Source organism: Pinus tabuliformis, chromosome 8, assembly GCF_031772625.1.
Source record: "Pinus tabuliformis cultivar Carrire ecotype Pingquan chromosome 8, CPIR1, whole genome shotgun sequence".
In the NCBI taxonomy this organism is placed as follows: domain Eukaryota; kingdom Viridiplantae; phylum Streptophyta; class Pinopsida; order Pinales; family Pinaceae; genus Pinus; species Pinus tabuliformis.
In genome coordinates this window covers 797279552-797289106 of record NC_142294.1, presented here as the reverse complement: position 1 = coordinate 797289106, position 9555 = coordinate 797279552, and the positions used below count along the sequence as shown (strand labels likewise).

Sequence of the window (9555 nt, the reverse complement as noted above, 5' to 3'; positions counted from 1 at the left end):
AAAAAGACTACCATGAAATTCTGAAGAAGGCTCAAGTTGAGCTTTCCTTGGAAACAACGGGAACCCTAGGGATTGAGTCATGGTGTCTATTGAGAGTCTTATGATTTCGATTATTTGTTCTTTGTTTATGTCTAGTGTATGGCCATACCACTTTGTTCATCGTATTCTATTGTTATCAGTTTTCATGGTTTTATTCTTGGTTGTTTTTGATTCTTGCCTTTTATGTTTGAGAGTCTTGCTAATTGGTTGGGAAAGAGGAAAGTTAATGGAGCTCGGGGAGAGATAAATGAAATACGGTAGGCAATGTAAGACTCAGATGAAGTCGATGCATGAATAAGGGCAGTTGAATATATGAATATGACAATTGGTTGGATTGGTTCAGTCCATTGGTGTAAATGGAAAGTGGCAATACAATCATGAGAAAGGTAATAGGAAAGACGAAGTAAATGGATCTGAGGCATCAAATGCCTTGGCTATGTTGGGAACGATTGTTATCAATGTTATGCATGGTGTGCACAGATAATGGGAGTTCTCTTAACCTTGACCTTATGATATTTGGTAATTATGTTATGATCATGATTATGTTGTTGTTATATATGTATACATGTATGTATGTATGTATGTCGTGTCTGACATGATCATCATGGATCATGGCTGTTTAATGCTAATGTTTATATGTATATATGTGGGTATGTATGTTGTTGTTTGACAGGATCATGATTTTTTTATGCTAATGTTTATATATATGTATGTATCCATGTATCTATGTCACTGTTCGACAGGGTTGTCAGAGATCATTCTTGTGGAGGAATGATTTCTTATGCAAGTGAGTGGCATGATGAGGTTCCTGGTCTTATGGGGAATCAAGTGGGGAGAGTAATCTGATAGATCTCCGAGGTCAATATCATGTGGATATTAATTGATATTATGTGATTATACTATGTTTATTTTTATGTTATGGACATGATAATGCTGAGAGATACATCAGTGAAATGAAAGTAGTGTGGTCTGTGGTATGCTGGGAAAAACATGGATAAGACACTAGAAGCAAGGTTTCTTGGTAGAGACAGTGTGGTTTTGGAGGTGTGGTACTACTATTGTGCATATGTTGTATATGTTGCATCTGTGATGTTGGGCGCATGCAGTGTTGTGTATATATAGTGTGTGTACATGTTGTTTATGCAATGTTATGTACAATGTGGTACATATAGTGTTGTGTGTACATTGCATATGCAATGCTGGATATAGATGATGCTTAATTCATGTTGGATATGTGGTGTTGTGTACATATTGTACTATGCACATGATGGATATGTGGTGTTGTGTGCATATGGTGTTGCGCACATGTTGGATATGTAGTGCTGTGTACATAGGGTGCTATGTACATGTTGTATATGCAGTGCTATGTCCATATGGTATTGTGTGCATGTTGTACATGTGGTGCTATGTACATATGGTGTTGTGTGCATGATTGTACAAGTGGTGATGTGAGCATGTGGAGCCGTGTACATGTTGTGCATGTGGTGTTATGTGCAGGTGGTGTTGTGTACATGTCATGCATATGATGTTTTGTACATGTGGTGTCATGTACATGTCATGTATGTGGTGTTGTGTACATCTGACATTGTGTACACGTTGTACAGGTGGTATGATGTAAATGTGGAATTGTGTACACGTTGTGCAAGTGGTGCCATGCACATGTGATTTTATGCACCTGTTGTGCAGGTGGTGCTTTTTACAGGTGGTACTGTGTACATGTTGTATGTACAATATTGATGTACATGTGGTATTATGTGCATGTTGTAGATGTTGTGTTGTGGGCATGTAGTACTATGTATGTGCATTGTGTAGTTGTGGTATCGTGACATGTGTATTCATTGTGTTGTACTCTGTGTATGTATATGTAGTGTGTTGTACATCAGGTGTAGGTATATGTATTGTGTTGTGGTGTACACTAGATGTAGGAGTATGTATTGTGTTGTGTTGTACATTGGGTGTAGGTGTATGTGTGGTATGTCACGTGTAGGTGAATGTATTGTGTAGTGTCATACATTGTGTGTGGATGTATGTGTTGTGATGTACATTGTGTATGTGTACGTGATTGAAGAAAGAAAAATGCATTGGGTGTTTGCTAGGTGTGGAAATTGATCCGATGTGTGTAAAGAAAGGACAAAGGCAGAAGTAAGGATCGATGAAGGATAAGTATCAATATTTTATTTCAATTTTATTATGCATGTGATTTATAATTCTAGTTTATGATGATTACATGTGATCTATGATTCTGGTTTATGATGGTTACATGTGATTTACGATGTTGATCTATGATGGTTATGTTTTGAGCTAACCTAATGTGATATGTTTATACGTGATGATTTGGTCAAATATGCTAGTTTGACTTGTTGTGACAGGAAGCAAACATAATTGTAAGTGTACCTCTTTGATGGTCCACCGATGAGGTATGATTTGAAGTTATTTCAATTTATTTTGAATCTAATGGAAATGATGTGATTGGTACAAGAAAGTATGAAATTCCCGGTTGGGTGGTTGAAACTGATGACAAGCATTAGTAGCATTGACAAAATGAATTGGAACAAGTAGCAGTATGTTGGTAAAGCATTCAGGAGCAGGGCCATTATGGGACACTGGTACCCAATAGTGTCCATTTATTGCCATGAGCATGCTATGACCAGTTTGATGGTTTTGAGGTAGGTATATGCCTTAGTTTTTGTATCTTTTGATGGGAGGAAGCCTTTCCAAGGGATGGACTTTCCAGATGGGGGTGCCAATGGAACTTGGAAGGTGAGTGACTACACGTAAGGGGTGACCGAATTGCCCGAGGGACTGTGTAGCAAAGAAGGGAAGACCGAGGATATATATGTTTTGGTCATTAGCATTGCCAGATGGGATCAAATGAACATTGGGAGTTTGCCCTGGAAGAATGAGCAGGTAACTTTTCACTGAGAGGACAAGTGGCACAAGGTTATAGTACTAGACATTGATGTAGTTTTGACTTTGGCAGTGGATTCTGGACTTCCTGGGAAGCAGGTGAATCCTGGTATTACTTTGAGGGTGGAGGTGTGAGCCTCTAGATTCCCTCATTGCAGATGCATGCATCATATCATTTTAATATTTTCTGGTTGAGAAAATGTGCATATGTGTATGTGTGTGTATTATTGTAAATACTGCATTGAGTTGGATTTATAAATCTCCATAGATAGTATGATTATTTGTTGGGTGAAGCAAATGTGTATGTGTGTATATGTGGTTATTATTGTAAATACCGTAATGAGTTGTGTTATAAATCTCAAATAAACAATATGTTTGTCATGTTTGAGTAGATGGTTATTATAAATACTGCAAGCCCTAAATGATTTTGATTGATGCCTTTTATGAGATCCCACATTCATGCTAAAATATGGAACAGGGGTGACTCGCTGAAGAGAGATTTGGCTCAGCCATGTCTACGGTTGGGTGGTATGTGATAGTCCCATACCGAGTTGGCTTTTGCATCATTAATATGAGGTTATCTCTCATTGTTATTTCATGAGTATTATACTGGGTTATATGTGGATTACATGGCTAATGTATCTTTATATTTCTATTGTTATTATGATGGTTATAAGCATGTATTATGATAGTGATGATGTATGGATCTCCTCTTGTTTTGATTCGTAAATGAATAAACAATGTATCTATGACCTAATAGATGATAATGCGGCTAATGATACAAGGGACCAATGATTCTTAGTGATTCTCGGATAAGTATGAGACCCCTATTCTCAGATATGTTGTTTAAACCTGTAGATTACATATTTGTGACATGTTTGACGAAATGCCTGTCATGGCTAATAGGGGCCTAGTCAAGGGCTTGTTCAAGTGATTGCATTTGTATCATTATTCCATTGTTATCTTTCTGTTCTGAAGGTGTCATTTAGTTTTGGGCAGTGACCTAGGCTCTGGGCCTGAAAAAGTGTCTCAAAACCCAGGGACGCAGGCACAACACTGGGCAGAAAAGTCCCTAGACACTGGCATACCCATGGTGTGGGAGCGTCCAAATCCTCCTAGATGCATGCATTCCCATATCAAGGGAGCGTCCGAGGGTTAAATGGTCTAAAATATCAGTGGGACCTGGGGGCTGGTTTCTTGAGAGTTTGTGATGGTTCCAGGGAGTCCTGTTGCTGATGTGGAAGGTCTATATGGTGTGTTTCCATCGGTTCTACTTCCTTAATGTGACTTAGGAGGTCGGGTAATATCATAGTAACTTCTCATCACATGTTTACCTTAGTTGGCCAGTTACTTGGGGAGATGTGGGAGGAGGGTGTTACATTGTTCATATCATAATATCTTCTTTTGTAAATTTGACAATTAATAAAGGACAAAAATCCATTCAACTCTGCATGAAAACAATGAACAATGAACAATTGCCTACTTTGGCATGCCTTCACAAATCCAATGCAAAACACAATTAGCATCTGTGAAAACATTGACAACTTTGGAAGAAAGGTTGGTCTTACCAAGAATAGCTTTCGCACAAACAGGGCCGCTTGGCTTAAAAAAGGCTTGAATTGGACTCACAAGAACAACTATAAATGTCGTTGTAGATTTGCATGGGGAACAAGTGTCATTGTTTAGAAACTCAAGTGACACAATGAGAATGACAATGCTATTCTAAAAAAAGATTTGGATTAGAAAAAATGCTTATTTGTTATGTTCAACCCAAAAATGTTATGATGGCTCTTCATAATCTATGCAACACTCCACTCTATAAGAATGAAGGTGTTTGTATCAATACTAAATGAGAATCAATATTTAATGAAAATATTAAAGAACACATTTGTCTATTGTCATACATATAAGCTCTAGAATCTATCAATGAATGTGATGATTTAGAATAGATATCCAAAACCATGGTACATGAATATGGTGGAACTCATCTTATTGATAACTTGGAGAACATTATGATACAAATTTCTCCTTCAAGGGATTCAAACCATCAGGGATTTCCTGAGACAAGTTCTATGAAGAGCTAAATTTTCCAATACTAGTCCCTAGATGTAATTAACTTGATGACATTCTCAACCATCTTTGACATCAATGGATAGCACAATGGGAGCTACTAATTACTTTCAATCCACATCACAAGTATCTCCTTCAAATGAATCCAAAATATTATAAACCAAGTTTCAAATTTTGCTTAGATCTCTATATGTAGAGGCGTCCTTACATGGAAAAAAGGCAATTGCAAAAGATGTGAAACACTAAAGGGAAAAAAAGCTTGAGCAAGTAATCAAATGACTAATTACATATTGCTCTATGAAAAGAATATGCACATCATTTGACTATCTTATAAATGTAGAGAAAACTATTCTTACAATGTTAAGACAATTTGGACCTGCAACTTTGTGCAACTTTGTGACATTCATTGATGTTGAACATATTTGGACTTGTTATGCCATGGATTACAAAAAACTAAAAAAAAGTTCATAATTTTAAATGATGAAAAGTTATTTTAAAACATATTGATTCATTGATTTGAAAGCACCTTGTTATGTGTAGTCACTATTACACCCATCAAATGACCTATTTTAGGAAATTGATTTAAAAAAAATACTAAAATATTTAAAGAAAAACACTCAGAAAGATATCAACAAAATATAAATTCAAATTTACTGTTTTTCATATAAATAAACATATCATTTTACCATTAAAAAAAACTATCATTTTACATCTGCTAAAATAAAATATGTCATTTTACATTCACTAAAATATGTCATTTTACATTCACTAGAATATAATAATAATATTTTTTTTTAAATAATTAAGAAAATTTAAAACTATTTATTCTTTCCTAAATCAATCAAATTAACGAACAATTTTCAAAACCTTGAGAACTTTCCGTAATCAGCTTATTCCCTCGGTGGGAACCATACCATCATTGTTAAATGTGAAGCTCATATTTTATGTGTCATTTCGTAATTGGGAGCTCATACTTAATGGGGAATTTCATTTGCTACTTTGAATGAATCAACGCCTTTGCTACTTTGCTTTAACCTGGGTTTGTCTCATGATATAATAATGGTTATACACTACTATGAGGTTCAACGGTAAGTTTCCAGGGTGTAACCCGCGAGATGAGGGTTCAAATCTCATTGAGTATATATATGACCTGCTGTGTCTTGGCTAGAAGAGTAGGCGACCCCATAGCGGACGTCTCGGCTCTTGTTGAGGCATAAGTTTCCTGCTATTGTGCGGCTTGCAGGCGGTTGCACGTAGCCTAGATTTATATTGGCAGCCAGTGAGATTTGATCTTGGGTCTGTTCAGGATAACTCTCACCAATTACCGATTGTCCTAGATTTAAAAAAAATAAAATAATGGTCATACACCAATGGCCATCACTTAGCATAACATTATTAGAGAGTGTATTTTAGGTTTTTTATTTTTATTTTTTAAATTTTATATAAAGTGTAGATGCAAATTATATAACTTACAAAATTTAAATATTAAATATTTTTCAATTAATTAATTAATTTATATATATATATATATATATATATATAAAATGAAAAATATTTATATATTTGAAAATTTTATTTAAAAAAATCACAATCTCAAAAATATATATATTAAAAAAACCAAACATTTAAAAACTACACCAAAGATATATATTAATTAATTAATTGAAAAATATTTATATATTTGAAAATTTTATTTAAAAAAATCACAATCTCAAAAATATATATATTAAAAAAACCAAACATTTAAAAACTACACCAAAGATACTACTCACTTTATATAACATATTCAAAGATTTATAAGATCATAAATGAGCAAACGGTGTCTCGTGGATGTGTGACACCTCATTAAACAAAACGTGAATAATTTGAAAAGTTAGTTGGCATCACAACTAAAGTCTATGTAATCCTAATATATTAAAATAGGTTTTAATAGCGTAATCCTAGTTAGGTTAGATTGTATGAACTAGGACAGTAGAAAAATAGGGGCAATTACAACACATTGAGTCATCAAATTTCAAACTATCACAATTTCAAGGCAACTTCCTCTGACTTTGGAAACTTGGCCTTTAAGTTGAATGGTGCTGCCCCAATGAAATTCTCTTCTAAATATGAAGATCAGGATGTGATAAAGTGAAACAATGGGGTCATGCTGAAATATTAAGTCTAAATGTCATTATGACACGTTTAACCTATTGATTATAGGTGGTCATTGATAATGATAGGCAATGGATGGGTGATCAACCTAAAGTAACCAACCATAAGCTTCCACTGGCAAAGGTGAGGCTTATATATATAGCTGCAAACCCTTCTCAATTTGTGTGCAGTCCTAATTTTGTAAGAATTCCTCAAGGCTAGACTAGAGTCTTTGTACAGGAAGACTTCCACTAAACAAAATGGAAGAGATATGCAAGACTATTGTGGTGGGTGTGGATGAATCTGAAGAAAGTATGAGTGCACTGTTATGGGCTTGTAAATTTCTCTTCCCTGCCCACTGCTCACATGGAGATGGCACCCAACATCAGCTCTGCAAATTCATTGTTGTTCATATACAGCCTGATACTTGCTTTGCTGCTGGCCCTGGTATATATACACACATTATAATGATATATACAGCTATATATAATATTCAATCTGATGTTTAGTGTGACTTTACAGCGTATATAGTGAGTGAGGACGTTGTAAATCTTCTGGAAATGGATGCGCGCAGGACGACCCAAAAGATCTTCAAGAGAGCTATCTCTATCTGCAGAGACAACAATGTGAGTATTGTTCATGTTTTTTGGAAAATCTGTGCCAGAGTTTTCAGTTTGGATGATAATAACAGTTACAATAATAACGATACTGTAAAATTTAGGTGAAGGCAGAGACAGAGGTGTTTGTGGGTGAGGTCAAGCAGAGGCTGTGTGAAGCTGCAGGCAAGTTGGGTGCCGATTTTCTGGTGATGGGTAGCCACGGCCATGGTTTTTTCAAGAGGTAAGTGCCTGTACTCAAATTTGTGGATTGTACTAAGTCTTTGTTTTCTCTGTGCATAGAGTGAAAGGACACTTAGGTAAATTTGAGGGTTGTGGGTGGATTTCAGGCAAAATAGGTTCTGATTGATTTGAGTAGGATGTGCAGGGTTTTTGTGGGAAGTGTGAGTGATTACTGTTGTCAGAATGCAGCCTGCCCTGTTGTGGTGGTGAACAAGAATGTCTGCAACAATGAAAAAATGTAAAAATGTAGTGAATATTATGGAGCGGTGAGCTTAAGTTGATTGCAGATTTCTAGAATATTCCGGGATCAGACATGGGCGCGGTAAAAAAATTGACCGCGCCCATGTCCGTCAGATCCCAGAATATTCTGGGAATCTGCAATCGACTTAAGGATGGCCATATTGGAGACTCTGAGTTTTGATTTGACAGAGAAAGAAAAGAAAATTTGACATGGAGACACTTACTGACTTAGATGATGGTTTAGTCTATATTTGCAAGAGAGCCCATTATTGTAAATGCAGATCTCTGAAGCATTAAGTATTCATATTAGTCCTCTTTATTGTATTGTATATGGTGACATAGGATGGTTGTAATTAATAACCAAGAGGAACTTGCTTTTCCTATTGGGAATCCTATGAAATAAAAGTTAACTGATTTTTCCCATTCAAAAACTACTATATATCACGGTGTTTGCCAGCAAAACTATCAGTGCCTTTAAGCGTCGAGATTTCTAATGATGGCATGCTTTCCAAATATGAACTCTTGTGCAATTATGATTATAAATTCAACAACCATGGAATTAAGTATGACATACACTTGCCTAATACGCGTCTGGTGAATCCCTGGAATGATGGATAGAGTACTGCTTGCTCACTTTTAGTTTTATTGTTTCAATTCCTCGGCGCCCCATCCAACTATTTATGAGCTGTTTATAACAATGCCGCGTGGAGAAGAAAGAAGCAGTAATAAAGGATATACATAATATATAATATATTATGATTATATATCGAATCAAATAACTAAAAGTTAGGTTGGAGTAGAGGTTTTGAAGCCATGAAACATGTCCAAAAACTGAAGTTAGGTTGAAATAGCAAATTTGAGATTGTGAAACATTTACAAGAACTAAGTCCTGAGATAATGAAACAACTTCAAAAACTAATAAAACAACTTCAAGAACTAGTAGTTATGTTGGTGTCAAATGATTGAGGCTATGAAACAAGTTCAAGAACTAGAAGTCATGAGATTGTGAAACAATTCCAAGAATTAGAAGTTATGTTGGAAGTCAGAGTAGAAGGATTGACACTGAAACAAATCCATCACCTATAAGTCATTAAATAACTAAAAAGTAGAAAATGAATGTGTCAATTATCATTCAGATAAACATATTAGTTTGGATCTTAAGATGGTTAAAACCCTAGACAAATCCAAGCAAAGACATGATCATAAGAAATTTCTTTAGAGAACAAAATGTGACGCCTTTTTAACGGAACAAAATATAATAGTAAGAATCGAAGGAAATAAGGATACAAGTTTTTTTTTTTCTTTTTAAATTTGACTAATTTTATTA

The 9555-nt window shown here is 35.3% G+C and overlaps 1 protein-coding gene across 1 annotated transcript; it reads left to right on the top strand.

Moving 5' to 3' along the window:
• The first annotated feature begins 7350 nt into the window (after positions 1 to 7350).
• Positions 7351 to 8632, top strand: LOC149237967 (universal stress protein A-like protein). Its single transcript, XM_089366894.1, has 4 exons — positions 7351 to 7596; positions 7672 to 7775; positions 7871 to 7989; positions 8134 to 8632. The coding sequence occupies exons 1-4, from the start codon at positions 7410 to 7412 to the stop codon at positions 8228 to 8230; spliced, it is 507 nt and encodes a 168-aa protein (XP_089223020.1). The 5' UTR covers positions 7351 to 7409; the 3' UTR covers positions 8231 to 8632.
• The last annotated feature ends 923 nt before the right edge of the window (positions 8633 to 9555 follow it).

Coding starts and splice junctions, on each gene's coding strand:
- LOC149237967 (XM_089366894.1), top strand. CDS start 7,410: ATGGAAGAGATATGCAAGACTATTGTGGTGGGTGTGGATGAATCTGAA. Junction 7,597..7,671: donor TTGCTTTGCTGCTGGCCCTG/GTATATATACAC, acceptor GTGACTTTACAG/CGTATATAGTGAGTGAGGAC. Junction 7,776..7,870: donor CTATCTGCAGAGACAACAAT/GTGAGTATTGTT, acceptor TGTAAAATTTAG/GTGAAGGCAGAGACAGAGGT.